The sequence below is a fragment of the Mycteria americana genome, chromosome 6, assembly GCF_035582795.1.
Source record: "Mycteria americana isolate JAX WOST 10 ecotype Jacksonville Zoo and Gardens chromosome 6, USCA_MyAme_1.0, whole genome shotgun sequence".
NCBI lineage: Eukaryota > Metazoa > Chordata > Aves > Ciconiiformes > Ciconiidae > Mycteria > Mycteria americana.
In genome coordinates, this window is record NC_134370.1 from 39,052,321 (window position 1) to 39,069,870 (window position 17,550).

General features: G+C 44.6%; 1 protein-coding gene across 1 annotated transcript in view; it reads right to left on the reverse strand.

Moving 5' to 3' along the window:
- The window catches only part of MICU1 (mitochondrial calcium uptake 1), a 110,201-nt gene that overhangs the window by 20,825 nt on the left and 71,826 nt on the right, over window positions 1-17,550 (reverse strand). The window contains exon 9 of the mRNA XM_075505406.1: window positions 14,663-14,860. Within this exon, the coding sequence (XP_075361521.1) occupies window positions 14,663-14,860 (198 nt within the window). The remainder of the gene's footprint in view (window positions 1-14,662; window positions 14,861-17,550) is intronic.

The window sequence follows — 17,550 nt, forward strand, 5'->3', positions numbered from 1 at the left end:
TACAGAAGGGATGAGTGGCAGATGTCATTTAAAGATGATGCAGAAAAAGAAAAATTTTGGTGAGAGAATTCTGCCTATTTTTTCCAATATGTTAGCAATCGTGTTTATTCATGAAGAAACTTGGCTTCAAATGATTTGTGAGTGGAAAAACCTTGATTTCAGCTTTAAAAAAAAAAAAAAAAAAAAGAAACCAGCTACCCCTGACACCCCCTTTCCCACCTCCCTGTCTGGAAGCAGAGGTACCACATCTGTACTCTCCTGCCTTCTTGAATGTCTTCTAGCCAACCAAACACAGCTCGCCAGTTGTCTCTACTTGAGAATGAAGGAGGGTGCAAAGCCTACAATAATTTTTCTTTTGGTACTCAATACACAGTCTATGAACAGTGTGAAGTGTTAAAATCCCCCAGGTATTTGAAAAGGCAAGAAAAATAGTGTCCTTTCCCAGGTAATCATGATCCTTTGCCTTCATGCATGTGATGTTACTGTACAGGTTATTTTTCCAGTCACTCGGGGGGGTGGGGAACCCACAAAGATGGGATTATTACAAGCAAACAAGTCCTCTGACAGCCTTTTTCCCTTTGATATATCCCTTTCGTATTTCAAAGGCAAAGCACGGCCAAGGCAATCACTCAGCCGGCATCACAGGGCACCAGCCAGCACAGGACGGAGTGGCTCCGGTGCATGACACCCACCACTGGGGAAACTGGGAATAAGGGGGTCCTAACCCACTCCGAACTGCAGCCCCAAAATCTATGCACACACCACAGATGGCCAGCGAGTCCAACACCTCTGGAGCAGCTTCCATCCACAGCCACTTGGTGCCAGCAGTGGATTCCGCATCCACACACCAGCAAGGATACAGTAAATAATGAAATATAACACTCTCCAGTGTTCTTCCCGCAAGCCAGGATGCCTGAGATGCTGAAGAAATTAGCATAAAATATAATAGGGAGTATTTTGAAATTCATTAAAAGCCAACATGATGTGCAAGGAAATCAAAGGTGTTTATGGGAGGGTAAGAAAGCAGGAGAAATGGGGCACAGCACTTGACTCTCCCACTGCCAACTTGACCCAGCTTCGGTAGCCCAGTCCCAGTAGCCAGTCCATACACCACATTAGGATACTTTCTACAATCATTTAAAAGACTACCCATGATCCTAAACATATGTTAAATACTCCCATCCACCCCCCCAAAAAGCCCCATCAGACAGGATGAACAACTTCATGTTCCTCTATAAGCTGAAATGTGGGTAAACTTCCTTCTAGCTTAGTTTTCTGAATAAACCTCAGTCTCTTTTCTTCAGTGCATGGAGGAAAGGCTTGATCACATGACGAGAGCAGAAGGCAAATAAACAGACAATTTTCTCTGCTTCCACATCCCCTTAATTGCATAACTTCATAGAAAGGCAATACAAGGATCGACCATAAAACAACAGACCCATAATCCTTCTGCTTCCAGACTTCACTATTTTTTTCCCCACTAGCTCAATCCACCTTCTCCTGTGGGAAATCAAATGCCAGCTTCTGAGAAGCATCCAGCCTGAACCAATTCAGAGCCACCACCACAAGAAACATCTTGATTTAAAAAGAAAAAAATAAAAATCAATTGCTAGAACTTTAAGTTAAACATAGACATTGGTTACCTTTCATCTCTCCTCCTGCCACCACCAGCTGCAAGGCTCATTGCTGGGAAATAAAGCAGCTCTGATAGCTAAGAAGCCATCTGGCACAGGCAGGAGGACCGCCTCTGGGTCCTCCTTAACCGTGGAGATGCGACATTGCAAATGCCGCCATGGACTTGGACCGACCACCTCGTAAATTTCCAATCTGAGAAACAACGGGAAACCAGGAAAAGTCATTTAAACTGAAGGTTTAGGGTAAAACAGCATCGTGCCTCTATGAGCACAGACCTGCAGCCCTGGCATGCCGTACGTCACAGGGTAAGGGCTGAACTGCCCCTCCCAGTTCAGGCTCAGTGTGGAAGGACATGCGGCTTCAGCTGAGACACAGCACTGTTTCAGAAAGAAAGTGTAAAATGAAATTTTAACTCATCCCCAGGACATCCCTCCTTCAGAAAAAGGTCAAGCTTGGGTACCAGACACTCCTCAGGGGAAGACTATTTCAGCTGACTCTCCTCCCTCCTCATTCAATTTGTCACAACGAATAGCATTAACATGGGAAATTTCTACCTAAAACCCCAGTGCTGAAACCCCACCTAATTGGAGACTGCAAGCATAAAAAACTGCTTAAAAACCAGGGAGCAGTGTATTGTCATTGCCGCCACCAGACTGAACTACACCCAAGAGAGCAACACCAGCTCTGCAATTGCCCAGGGAGGGATACCAGAGCACCAAAACCCTCAGAGAGGGCTTAGCATCACCGTACAACCACAAATAGGTGTAAAAACCTCACGCTTGAAAAATGGGATTTCTTCTCCTTCCTAACCTGGCATTGCATTTTTGGTCTGTACACTGAACAGTGGCTTATGTTATTTTGCTTGCTTTGTTTGCTGAAGATTGCTAAAATAACCATCACGCCCTTCCAGTGGCTGCACTCGGCATAGGTTCAAACAGCGTTTAAGATCAACCCAAACCAGCAAGGGCCTCGAAGCCCATTGACGTGAGGGGGAAACACCCAGCTGTAACACGATGCAGCACAATGAAAAACACAGCTCAGACTTTTCCTAAAGCAACACCAAAAGAAAAAGCAGTGGCACCTCCCATGCTGTTTGCCAATTACTTCTATGGTGCAACGCTTCCAGCAGCCCTGGGGCGATGGGATGAGCAAATCAGCTCAGTCTGTGCTTTGGGACTTGAATCTATATTCCCCGGACTTATCCCACAATGGAAATACCACTGCTGAGCTACACGGAAGAAGCAATACCCTGCATTGCTTTTTCTGCAATTATGGCCATACCTATCAGTGCATGGGCTTATTCCAGAGTTACTGCATGGCCTTGCTAGTCTATAAACACCATTGAAAGAATATGAAACATGGTAACATCACAGTTTTAGAAGGGATATTAAACACAAATACCACAAAGCATAGTACTTCTGCCGTGCAAGAATCAGCATCTTCAACTTATTAGGTTTTCATTTTTTGCAAATACTCCTAAACCTATCTTCTGTAAATTTGATGTAGTATTCTTGAACTTCAAACTAACTGCAAACCAGGCATCCCAGCAATATAATTTCTATCCTCTTTAAACACTTATATTAGCAAAAAAACTAGCTATATTTTAACAGGCTCTTAAATTTCTAGGAAGGCTTCTCCTAAAAACCAATCAAACCAACTATGTATTCCCTAAAACCTCCCAGCAAGCATCTAAAATATAAACATGTGCGCACCACTTCTTATTTCCAATTGAGATTGCAAAAAAAAAAATCCACAAGGACTTTTGGATGGAGAGAAAAGTGTTGAGGGATGATTTTTGAGCTTATTTATGCTGGCTAAACAAACACCAATAGCAGAAATATTGCTAATACTAATTCTGTCAGGTTTAGGGGTACTTGAAAAAGGTGACCTGTTCCGAGAGCTGCGGTGTGCGAAATAAGGAATCAAAAGGGTCTGGGAAATAATGATTTGTAGGGTAATATTCAGATTCACAATATATGACCCCTTAAAGTGGTATTTGCTCAAAGCTTTATTTGACAGGCTGTAATACATTATTTATCTGCAAACTACTGCAGCACTGGCTCTGTTTACTGTTCCAGAGAAGCAGGCTGCCAGGATCTCTTGTCAAGTTGCATATACAACTGTGACAGAGGAAGAAAAAAAAAAAGGGGGGGTTGTGTTGTGTACATACAAAAAATGTGTACATCTTCCTAAACCCCACCAACTGCCTCCATCCAAAAAAAATTTAATATATTTGGGAGTAAGCTGTAGTGTTTGCACAGGCACCAAATTATTGCAAAGAAAGCAAGACAAAAGTTTCTAACAATTTTTTATTTGGAAAGATCAAAAGTTTCAAAATATTAATTTTTTGTTGTTGTTGTTAATTATGCTGAAAGGTTCCAGTGCACATGGATCTAAAACACTGGGTTTTGCAAGGTGAAACCCAGCCTGCTCCAGATACAGCCTGACATACTGCGCTGGCAGCCTGTAAAGAGCTACTGGATGGCACCAATTACATTATTCGGTAAAAAACAGTCGAAGAAACAACTCTAAAGATTATCAGAGCTACCAACAGTGGGAGAAATGCAAATGAGAACGATGCAGAGGAGGAAATGCCAAACCCAGCCTGAACCATCGTGCACAAGCTGTTCTGGGCATCACCCTGCAATGCTGGGCAGCACAAACCCAGGCTGCCCAAGAAAGTCGGTCCAGAGCTGGATAACCTGTACAGAGAAGCAAACTACGACCACCACGACACACTTCCAATCCCTGGAGCAGGCTGAGAGGCTCTCTGCCTGCAGCACTGCAGCAGCTCCTGCCCCAGCGTGCTGCAACACCGGCTGCACCGAGCTGGCACACTGCCTACTGCTGATGGCGGTCCCTGCTCCACCAGGGATGGGCAGACAGCACCATGAAGTCCTCAGGTCTGGAAACCACTTCTGAGCCTTGTAAAACTAGCCAGAGCATCCAAATAATTTAACTGCCCATTAACTCCCTCCCCTACCTGATTCCCTGGACTCAAGCACAGGTTGTACAGCTGGATCAGGTCAGGAAAAACACTCCCCATGCTACCAGCAGCAGCTTGCTTCTCTTTTTTATCTTAAAAGAAAACATATGAAAGAAAAGGGAGCTATTTTCACACAAGAAAACCCGATCATCCAAATGCTTTCCCTGTTCACACGTTCCCTCTGCTCTCCAAGAGCAGCTTAAGTGAATATATAGCAGCCAGGTTAAAAAGGTACATCTGTCAGCAGCAGTGCAATCCCAGCAGACCAGGTGTTTGATAGATGCTTTTGAGGTTTCATTGACCTTGGCATGCTACCACTGCCTGCAAGGCGAAAAAATTAATTCCAATCACCAGCAAGTTGTTACACTTTAATGAGCAATTAAAAAAGGTTATGTAAAGATGGCCACACCTGAAATTCATCCTCATGAATCAAAATAACTTCTTGCCAGCTCTGAAGAGATTTGCATTTTGAAATTTCATGCTGTGGAGGAATGAAAGGAAGGAAACATAAAGGAGAGGAATCAGTAATACTAAGGGGAAAGGAAACGTCTGATAAATTAAAGGGAAGCACTCTCCTGACTACCAGGATGGAGAGGGGGAAGAGATGAGCAGCCCCTCACACTGCTGCTCACCAGACCTGGCTCCATTACTGCCATTCCTGCCCTTGACAATGCTCCTGGTACCTCAGCACAAGGAACAAAGCAGCTTTTCCATCCTATACACTCACTGAATGAGAAAAGAGCAAAGTTCAGAAGCAGTATGAGTTACCAGCACCCCTGCAGGGATACCCACAGGACAGCAGAGCCACAAGTACCAGAGCCAAACTGTTACTCTGAAAAACACAAATAAAAGTCTCCATGGAACTTATATACACAATTTTATTAAGAAATATAGCTCTCATACTGCCTGGTAGATTTTACACCGTTTCTGCTTGACCTTGGCGCTCAATTTGCCAACCAAAACAAATTGGCAGCAGTTTGATTCAGCCTAGCAGGGAAAAGGGAGTGCCTGCATCCTGCTCCCATGTCCTTAATGCACCAACAGGAGCAAAATCAGGAGCTGAAGCACAGACAGCAACATGTGGAGGTGCAGAACAGCTCTGTCTTCGGAGCTTGAAAGAGGAAAAAAGAGCAAGAGGACTAAAGCATTTCTTCATGTAGCAGGACAAGGCAGAAATCAGATACCTGCTACAAGAATTGCTCATTGGAAACTTCCCAACCAGCGATTTTAGCATGCTGTTATCGTGCAGCACTCAATTTGTATTTACTTTGGGTTGTGCTTAAGCTGGCTGACATTCTCACCCAAGGAAGCACAGCAAGCCCATTGGGTGATAAACATTTTGGGTTTTGTGAGTAATAAAACACATTGCCCACACTCCCATAGTCACTGTACTTGAGCGTCCACAGGAAGATGGAAAACACGCAGCCCTAAACATCTGCTTTGATTTCTGTCAGCTAACCGGGAGATTGCAAATGCCTCAGCAACAGCTCCGCAATAACAAAACAAAGCTGCAGAAGCTTCTGAGATGGTTCCTGCCTTTCCCACCTAGCTAACAGCACAAAACCACCACCAGCACAAAATCCTGTGCGTGTGCTAAGCTTGCCAGGCACGAGCTAGCATTGGTCCAAAGTCTTCCTCTGTATGGGGCTTACACGCCCAGGTACGTCACCCACCTAATGCAGCCATACAGCTGCAGTCCCAACATGTTCATGCAGACGTCCCTGGCCTCTTACCCATCAACTTCTGGGACTACCTGGCTCTTGGTTAACTGAACTGTGCACACACAAACAAAAAGCATCTATGCTAACTAGCTTATCCCTTCTACTTTATGGACTTGGTGATACAAACCTCCACACACACTCTCATGGCAACATAATTAACCAAAATACCACTCTTGAGATTTTATTTGCAGGGGTCCTACAAAAGGTTCTGCTGCCTGCATGAGCACAGGGCTCAGTGTGCTGCACTGCGGGAGCTCGGGAGTGGATTTACACACACTTCATAAACCAAAGGAGCCCGTTGTTACAGAGCAAAACCCTCTACTGCTACTAACGATGCAATAAACAGAAATACCAATAAAATCTTCAAATGGCTTCCCCTGCAGAGCCACTGCATCAACCACATTTAAGTCACCCGGTTCAAATACAAGCAAATCAGCAGCATATACCATAGTGGGTGTTTTCTCATCAGGCATTGATCAGTCCATGAAGCACCCATCCCAAATGAGGTGATGGCAAAGCTGCTCCTGTGTGTTTGAGCAATGTCCCAGCAGTGCTCACAAGCAGCTGCAGCACCTCAATGCACATGTATTGTCACACCCATGCCAGCTTTGCTGGCACACTTCTGAACTGCTGGCTATTTTGGTCTGCTGACCACGGGATGTTCTCAGCTTGACGCTGGGTACCTGCTTCGTGTCACTGCCCTCAACCTCAGCATGTCGGTGCCAGTTGTAGTGCTGCAACTGCTCACTTGTCACTGCTGATGGAGCGGACCCAAGTTACAGCTAAGATAGAATTTAAGAAGTGGCTGCCTGAGTGTCTTTACTTGATTTCAATTTGATAAGTATGCTGACGACGACCACACAGCCAGACACGGTCTTCCTCACGTAGGCTGAGTACAGAGTTGACTGAAGCAGAGCCCAAGGGCCAGTGCACCCATCACTCCTTGAAGCACACCGGTTAGCACCCCTAGGATGTCTCACCAAGCATTTCACAGCTGACGTGCACATGCTTGATGTGCTCTTATAATCCTCAGCCCCCCTACACCACCCCACAGCTGATACCTGACTCTTCCTCCACCTTTCAGGGTAAGGCACTGGAAGGGTTTAATTTCTCTGGCACAGATGATTTCCTCATTTGCTTTTGCAGCCTGTACTGAGCAGGAATTAGGAAGGAATAGTGTTTACAGCATCTTCCAATAGAGGCACAAAACAGCTTTCAGTATCTCACCTGTGACAGTGAACCACCCACCCACCCACCAGCACTCTCACTTCGTAATGAAAAAAGGGACTGAAATTCAACCTGTCTTGTATTTAAACGAAACTTTCCCTGGTGCACACTTAAGCCTTTCATTACCTGCTCTGCCATTACTGATTGATGAAAATTACTTGCCTCGGTCTTCTTTATAGTGACTCCTCATGTTTACTGAGACAGTTTTATCTCCCTTCTCTCTTTCCTTTAAGTTGCACATGCCACGGCCTCATAACTTATTCCTACTTTCCAGATTTTTTTTTTTTCCATACTAACATCCCACTCTGAATTCTTACAAAGTCTTTGGCCAACACTGGACAAAAACTGAACGCCAGCTTTTCCCCAAACCCTAACTGAGACAGTATGGTCAACCTGAAATCTTCACATGACCCTTTCCATTCACGTGCCAAGACAAAAGCAGGCTGCCAGAAGCTTTGAATGCCATCAAAAACATTATAAGCTGTCCAAATCATTTCAGCTGCCTACCTAGAAATTCCCAGCTTACATATGTATACACTGGGCTGTGACTCCTTAACTACAGAGTTCCCTGACATGAAACTATTCATGGTGGTCAGATGATCCCATTTTTAATTGGAGATGTTGCAAAATTCTGTCATCCACAACACCTTCATGGCTATCCATCAAAGTCACAGTCATCAGCCTTATTTCTATTCCCTAAAACTTCTAACACATTAAACACAGAAGAGGGAGTAGATAGATCTGCGGGAATAAGTCTCCTTGGCACTAAACCCATCATGGCTTTGTCCACTCCTGACTCTAGTAAGGACTTCTCAGGGGAAAAAGCCTCGTTGTCAAGTTCCTCTTCCCTTCAAGAGCTGTTTCATACCTTGAAGCTACAGTCAGGGGATGACAATAGTGACGCAGACCCAGAGCGTGTGCTCTCAGACTCTGATAGAGACAGGTATGATCTCCAAGACATCCCATCTGCTCACCCCTTCAATTCCCAATATGCCTCTGCCAGCTGGGATTGACCAAGAGAAAAAGGCTCAGGCTGAATTTGGTATGTAATAGCACAAAGGGACAACTGGGTAGCAGAGAATCACCGCAGGAGGTCTCCCCTTGGTAAACAGATCTGAGCCTCCACCGCCGTCTCCCATGTCTCTCGGCTCCATAGCATCCAACCTGCAGCTGCACAGGCAGTCCATAAGCACACATTTGGTCTGTTGTCTAAGCAGAGAAGAAGCTCCTAGGCAACACACCAGAACACAAACGTAAAAGCCAAGCTGCTCCAGGTTTTTCTTTGGTTGCCTAAAAAGCGGCTGCTTTTTAATTGTATTTTCAGCTTATTAATATTCTTCTCCCTGCTCTAATTCTGTGCTTTACCTATTGCCTCTCACAGCAGCCATTGTTTGCCCTTCACCACCCTCAGGGCTTGGACTGCCTCCCTCCCACTGCTCACCACCCAGCTACAGGCTTGTGCTCCCCAGAGCAGGAGCTCTTAAGGCATGTGGTACATGTTACTGAGCCTGGGTCCTCCTGATGCTGCATCCCCCCCCCCACCTTCCCATTGAATCACTCATCCTCTGGGATAAACAGAGGACCCATAAGGCACAATTTAGGCTTTCTGTGTTTAACGATCAGCCTGTCCTCCTGTCCTTCCCCATGGCATACTGAATGGTTTCAAAGCGTACCTTTTAATACCTCATACCACAGCCTCACTGGTACATCCCAGGTGACTCAAACCGTTCCTTAATACATTTGCACATCAGAGATGCCACAGTGACAGACACCTCGGATAAGTGCTGCCAACCAGGTCAGGAAATCACTAACGAAGAACCCAAGCAATTTTTGTATCTGCCATTAATTGCCCCATTAAAGAGACAACTTCACAAGTGCTGGTTTGGCTTTTCATATGTAAGGACCACATGAAGGAAGACAAAGCAAGTAGGGGACTAAAGGAGGAGATACAGAAGATATAGAACTAGATATAGAACTGACAAAACTATGTAAGTATACGAAACCCATTACAGGACGCAGAGAAGGAGGAATTCATAAGATAAAAGGGAAAATGTTGCATCCCCCATAATTGTTCCCACAGTGGCCAGACCAGCAGTGAAGCTGTTGGTGAGCAAATCAGCAGGAAAGGACAACTTGGTGAGACAACACAGCTAACCATGACAGAGACTGCCATAAGGGTGACTTAAAATAAAAACATCTCGTATAAGTTCAATACCAAATTGAGCTCCAAAAAGTCCAAGTTTTGGGCCCCTCCTTACAAAGCTTAGCCAATCTGACACTGCCAGACTTCGTTTTTCAGAACAGTCAAAACAATTTATTTAAGTTACTCTCTTCTTTCACCTAAATCACTGCAGCAGATACAAAGATATGCAGCGCTCTACTGCAAACTTTGTTGCCTATGTTAACAAATCACTGAAAATCTGTATTGGTCTGCAAGCCCAAATAAAAACAAGACAGAACCCAAAAAATCTTCAGTAAGCTGGTAACAACACAGTAGTTTTTAATACTTGGTACAGGATTACTCAGATACCAACTACCCCAGCACTGGGACTCAGAACAGAAAGGCACTTACGGACTCAAGTTACTACCCTAAAACCAGATTGCAAAGCATTAGAAATGCTTTCTGAAACTGGAATATACGTTAAGACAGGGTTGAGATCCATAAAGATCTAGGACTTTCTAACAAGATATGTGCAGATGGAAGAGCATCCATCACCCCTTCTTCATGAAAACCAAACCAAGCAGCAATCACATCGGCATTGGTCACGAAAACAGGAGTTTCCAGGGTAAAGAAGTTACTCTCACATCACCTGCCACAGAACAGACACTGTGTGATTTTTCCAGATGGCAGCAATGACATGTGGTACCTTTGCCATATTCTCACAGAATCCCATTTTACTTCTCTTCGCTCCAGCGCTTGGAAGACCTTTTACTTGGGAGGGACCACTATTGGGACATCCCTGGGTAAACAATGATCTGCAAAGATCCCTATGTTTAAGTGTAAGGATACACATCTGCACAACGATCTGACTCTTCAACCTATCTGGCAAGCTCCTCCATGGGACACTGCATCCCACCACCTCAAAGCGTAGACCCCAGATCACACCAGACTGAGACGTGGGGTTGCTCAAAGTTGTGCAAGCACAACCTCTCCAGCTGTGGCATCTCCCGCCAGGAAGACAGCCCCACACCTAGAAGGCATAGAGCTGGATTAGTACCTGCTTCACCCATTCAGCTGAGAACAAATGCCCTCTGTAAGTAACTGTCAGGGAAACAATGTGCTATAGAAATTTCACTGCAGGCAAATGGAAAAAAAACCTCTTTACTAAGGTCTTACACCATAGGCACATATCCCACTGCTGGCAGAAAGAGACCTGGGGAAATAAAAAACCCACTAAGTACGGAGATTAAATCACTGCTATTAGCAGGTTTTGGGTTGCCTTTCAGGGGTGACACAGATGTGGAGAACAAAGGGCTAACACATCTTTTCTACATACACTTACAGATTCATAGAAAAATTTAGGCTGGAAGAGAACCACAGGCTGGCTGGGACTCCTCTTGGTCCACCAAGGACACAGAAATATCTAGGACAGACACTAACAAGCAGAAACAGCATGAACAGGACTTGACATCATTGTTTATCTTCCTAACTCGCAGAATACTTCCACTCAAAAAAAGCAGCACCGTTTGAGCCCAATACTGCCTGTCCTAACAGGACACATTATAGCTGCAGAGCCTGTCCAGACAGACTTGTCACTGTTTGCCACACTAAGCAACAAGAAGAAAGGAAGTCCTTCCATAGGCGCTAATCCAAGGCAGTGTGAATGCAGTAAGAAAAAGGTGAGGACTTTGCCAGGAGACTGCCCCATTCAGTGCGTTGGTTCCCAGGGCTCAGCCTTAGCTAAGCCAGGGCCACCCCGCAACGCAACAAGGAGGCCACAGCTTCCTCAAAGTAGCCAAACCACAAAGAGTTGTAATAAGCCATTAAAAGCTTCTCCTCTTCCTCTGGCTGTGGTTACTTCTCTCATCCTTCCCTTCCCGCAACGGAGCTGATTGCTGAGTTTCCATAAAACGATGGAAAACGTACTTTCGTCAAAAAACTAAGCAGAAGGGAAGAAGAAAACACCAGGTTACTTAAAAACACTGTCAAGCACTTCAGCCACAAGGAACATCGGAATGTTCAGGGCTTTGTTTGATCTAATTCCTCTGAGAAAGTTTCTGCGCAATCTTATCAAGAAATACGCATAAATATTTTGGTAAGAAAAAAAAAGAACCAAAAATCAGTAAGAGGAACGTGGGTTCAGATGGTCAGAAACTATTATTCCACCCTCACAGTCAGCAGAAGAAACCAGCTCTCAAGTGTATTAACTGCAGATATGCCTGGATCCTAAGCCGAAAGGAAAACAGCTTTAAAAAAGGTCTTACTTAAAGTAGATACCTTTTGGAAGAGAGAAAGCAAGCATCTCAGTTTGAGAACAGAGACACCGTGTCACTCAGGGGCTGCACCAGCCCCAGGAGTTATTCTTCAGACCTGCTGACAGTGCATTTCCCCAAAGCCTTTTCTGGAGTTCAGACACCAAGCATGAACAAAAACTGGTTTTCAAATTAACATCCCAGCTTCAGCCCATGTACTAATTTTGCTAAGCCAGCCAGGGATGCGTAGATGAGGGTACAAGAATTCAGCTAAGCCAATGGCAGATCTGCCACCAGCTCTTTTCTGCTCCTTCTTGTCCACCGGTAGCACTAACCACGCCAAGAGAAGGATCCAGAGATGACTCACATGGGCAGTCCAAGCACGAGGCTGACGAAGGACCACTATGTTCACAGGCTCATTACCCAAACAGACACATAAAACAAGGGAAGCCGTTAAAAATCAGCTACACAAGTTACCTGTAGTACAGTATTTCCTAGTGCCACTTCTTATGTTCTTCTGATTTGCACGGATCAAGGTAAATACTTGAGGGATGTCTCTTCTCTGAATTACCATGTTTTTTAAATGGCTGAGTTCATTAGAGCACTCCCTGGAAAAGGAGCAATGCAAACTCACTAGACACTTGTGTTAAAAGCTGCTTAACCGTGAATAAACACATCAAATGTGAAGCAAGGAGAAAAGGTGGAAGATCACGTCAAAAGAGATAAAAGCAGAAGAGGAGAGAGGCCACATTACATAATGCTGAGGACAGAAATAGGCCTGTATTGCCTAAATCGATGAGAACTATGAACAGAAAAATCAGTATCATGAACTCAGGAAAAAATTAAATTGGGCATAACAGAACTGTTACCTTTGTACAGGTCAATTTTTCAGTTAAAACGAGTATCAAAAATGCTAAGCACAGCATAGTACTGTGCTCAAGGGTGCCATCAGGAATTCAGTAATGATGCATTTATGATATTCATTAAGTTACCAAGACACACATATCTTGTACTGTCCCCAATTAATAACTTGTTAGAAAGGCAATTAACATTCACCAGAAAGACATACCATTGACTGAAATCACTAAAGACTAAATTAATACTAAACTGTTGCAGGAGGAAAAGAAGAACAAGTACCATGAAACTGAAAAAAACCCCATTGCTTCTTAATGAGTTAAGTGGGGACCCGTGGAGGACTCTAGCACAGGGTCAGGAATAACACTTCAGTGCCTCCTCGTTGCCCGTCCCTGGAACAAACGTGGCAGTGGGAAACCAGAGCAGGAGGGCAAACCAGGATATAACCACCTCTATTTCTCTTCCCTTTGCATTTGAGTTTCAGCTTATGTTTCTTAACCTTAAAAAGTATTGCATTCATTTTCAATTGCAGAGGCACTGAGGAATTGACACTTTCCAGGTCACGAATAACATTTTCTTCAACCAACCTATTCCCCCTGCAAATGTAGGGTCACACCACCCACTTGAATGACCAGTTAAATGAAATCAGCGAACCGGACAATTACCTTCAACAAAAAATTAGTCCTTGGGTCAGTTTCTTACTTAGATTTGTCAAACTCCAAATAAAAAAGGGAATAAATTCAGGTTAAGTTCGCAACGACTGACTTAATAGGAACTTAATAAAATGCTGTCCATTAGCTGGATCACACAACCTGAGCATGCGGACATGCACACATCAGACTGAAGCAGTAGCGAGCTCCGAATACTGTTGTCTTAACAGGTTATGGTTGTGGGTTAATCTTCTTATGCACAAAATCTTCATTTCTGATGCAAATAAAAGCCTGGCTTTGCTCAAGCCAGGTCAAACCCTTGAGCCTGCTCCAGAGAAGGGCACCATTTTTGAGTCAGCTCGACTTTGGAGCTGAGACACAGACCAAGGAGATCCCCATTGCTATTCTTGTACTCGCTTTAGTCAAAAGAACCAAATTTTGAAACTTGATGCTTAAATTCTGGCTGTGTGACTAAGAGGAGGGAGATTGGGAGCTGCTGTTAACTCCTGGTAACGCAAAGAAAAAAGGAGACCTTAAATTCAATGGAAGGGTCCGAATATATGGATATTTCTTATAACGCACATTAACCCAAGAGTGAACAATGGAGATCACATAACAGAGGCCACCTATTTGGCAGGATTCACACAAGGCTTGAACACTTACACAGCCACAATATTCAGAATAGTGAGGCAAACAAGAAGGTGGGGACAAAAGCAGTTTTGGGATGAGTTTTGGGATGGTTATGAACCCTGGTCCTTCAGGGCACAGCTTGCTCACTAAGAATGAGACAAACCTTCCTTCGGAAGGTAGCAACAGACTGCTCACAAAATCTTTTGTCTTTTTCTAAAGCATCTCCTAATCATCTCCATTGGCTGTGCCAAGGCATTGACAAGGCAAGCACCACGTGGAGGGATACGCACCCAGGATGTGCTGGCCGCTGCTGCAACTTCACAAGAGGGGCTACTGACAAAAGCTAGATATGTTCCTGGGGAGTGCCACAGGCACCAAAATGCTGATCAGAAATTCAACAACAGGTTTGATCTGTGAGTGCTATGAGCCACAGCAAGTCCCTCCAAACCCCTCCCATGCTTTTGGTTCTTCCTCCAGAAACCATATCATGCAGCACTGTCCATGCTGCACTGCCCTCACCACCATACATAAAAAATAACCCAAACCTCGAGCTTCAGAATATCGTGCTGCAGTTTGCGCTGGAAGTCAAGGAAGTGGGAGATGGTCAGCTTCCCCTTCAGATCTGCCCCAAAGAAGTACGTTGTCAGCGCAGAGTTGAAGCCAGTTTTCAGGGTGTTCCCCGTTGTAGACCGGTCTCTGTGGCGCATACCCATGCTGGTTTGGGAGCGAATGATGCTCTGGACCTAAAAATAAGCCAAAGGATGTTAGCATCAAAAACACCACTGCGACTTACGTTAGTCAAGTGTCAGTACAAAGTACTCCAGGCTCAGACGTGCCATCCTCTATTTTTTTTTTCCTGAAATAATTCTTAAAAGACATGAAAATTCAAAAATTTGGCTGAACTTAGGCTTTGGTTTTTTCAGTCCTCTTCAAAGAAAGAAGAGTGTAAAATGCTTAAAATGAGTTTTAAGAAACAATTCACCCAGTTTGCAGATAAGCATTTTAGCACTGATCCTACGCCTGGTCAGCCGAGAGCAGCTTGTTCCCAGCGAAGTCGCAGGAGGAGAGAAAGCCAAGGCAACCACAGGGAAGAAAAAAGCCTGCACATGTTATGGAGCTTCCACTCCTATTTACTGACCATCCTTGTTAGTTCACACCAACCCCAGTTAGCTCACATCGCGTTTCCTTTCGCCTTGTGCGCAAAATCAGGGGTTTTCTACCCAAGGGCACCCCCTCCTTGCTGCCTGCTGCTCTCTGCCATGGCTAGAAGCTCCTCCATCCCTGGGGCTATGCAGCAAGCTGAGCTGCAGGCAGGGGCTGACCCACCCAGAGCAAAGGGCTCTCCAAAAGTACTGCAGGCTGCATCAGCCCAAATACAACCCCAGAGGCAGCGCCAGCAGAATAACAAGTAATGCAGAAGTATCTGAGTTACCAGCAGACCAGGATATTTGCATGAAGACAGGCAAGTGTGAAAGCACACATTATAACAGCAATATCTCAATGTTTTTAACAAGCCATGCTGGCAAACAGCATCCTCCTCCTCCCCTGAGCTCTCAGCAGCGCCCCATACCTTCCTGAAGGCACCGCTCAGCTTGAGTGGATGCTACAGAACAGGACAAGGATGTGCAGGACAACTTCCCTACCCCCTATAATATGGCAAAAGGTTGAACTTGAAGGATGCGACAGCCTGAAAAATCCAATAGTTTAAGGGTCCTGTGCTAATTTAAGGGGGCAGCCAAGCCAAATGCACACTCGCCTCCTCTCTCCATCCCCAACTATCCCACTACCCCTTCCCAGCACTCACCCATCTGAATGACTATCGCAGTGATATGAGAAGCCAGGGTTATTCTCTGCATAATAGCCCATCTCTTCCAATAAGGCAGAGGATTCATATTAAGGACAAGTGTGAGAAAGGAGGGGAACATAAGCCACCCGACGTGCTGCCCAGCACTCAGCCTCAACAGCACAGGCTTCCCGAAGCTCCAGCAAACACCGCTGCTTTGCCTTCAGCCTCTTCCTCCTGCTGACACAAGTTGGAAGGAAGGAAGAAGAACAGCTGCCAACAGCTCCAGCTGTCAAAAGGACACCAGAATCTCGTTATCATGGTATACGGAGTGTTCAGTTTTTTTCCTAACAAGAGAGCGAGTGCTGGAACAACCCCAAAGGGGCTGCTCTGGAGGAGGACGCCAAGTACCTCTGCTGGGCTCACCTCACTTGAAACGCTGCCTCCGAACCACAGACTACTGGCTATTCTTCCACTACAAGGAAAACCAAGTCAGAGGAAAAAAAAAAATACAGAAGAAAGGTTTGGGGTTTTTTTCTTTGAAATACGCACTGTGATGTGAGGAAGGATTTTTGCACTGTAAATAGCAACTCCTTATTTTGCTTTGTGCTCCACTTTAACCACGAGCTCTGCATGCACATTGTGGAGGCAAATATTTATAAACTGTCTGAAGCAATGCAGTTTATGACCAGCTTGGAAAGCTGCCCCTGTTTCTGCAGAAGCAAGTGTTTACCACACTGCAGTCTGAGAGCATCTTTTCCCAGGTGTTATTTATAAGGCATCCTATACCCCTCTTCTCTCCCCATCTATAATAAGTATCAGACAGTTTGAAAACCCATCTGTGGGCACTGAAACCAAAATTATTCAGCTGGTCCCTATTTTTGGTAATCCTTCTAATACCCAGAAAGGCAGGGAACCACTGCAAGAAGTTGTCCTCCAGCCCAACCAGTGCTGTCTGCCCCCACAGCTCAATCATATGAGGATGGGAAGCACAGAGATGCTTCACTGTGTTTTGTACATATTTCAGCCTAAGCGTGTGTGATGTTTCATCTTTTGCACCAGACAAGAGAAAAAAAAAGAAAAAAATAAATGAAAATAGTTAATGGTTTGAAGAGAAACCACAAGAAACACTGCTTGAGAATTTACTACTTTTCATCTTTTTAATTAAAAATATAAGAGTAAACTAACGATTTACATGCTGAAAGATGAAAAGTTGAAGATGATACCGATGAAGGCAGCAAACTATTTAGCACTATGCACTAACCACATGCATCAAGTGGAAAAAAAAATCAGAGGCCTGAAGAAATTCAATATTTTCTTATTAGGCAGTTAAAGCCTCCGAGTTACTCGCATATTAGCTAAATTACAACAAGTAATTTTCTTTCTTGATGAATACTCTTAAGGTTTGTCAGACATTAATGAGAAGAGACCTGCTGTTGGCTGTCTCCAAAGATAATATGTGAAAAAGGAGTAAGAAAGTCATTCCCACCTGCTCACAGCCAGTGTGGGGATGGTATGATGCTTCTGTGATGACCCTTTCCTTTCCCTTCTTTTTCCACCCATTCTCCCCAAAACGATGTTGCTCTTTTAAACTTATTCCACCTCTAGTAGTATATTCCCTGGAAGAGCCAGGTCCAGCTGCCCCTGCCA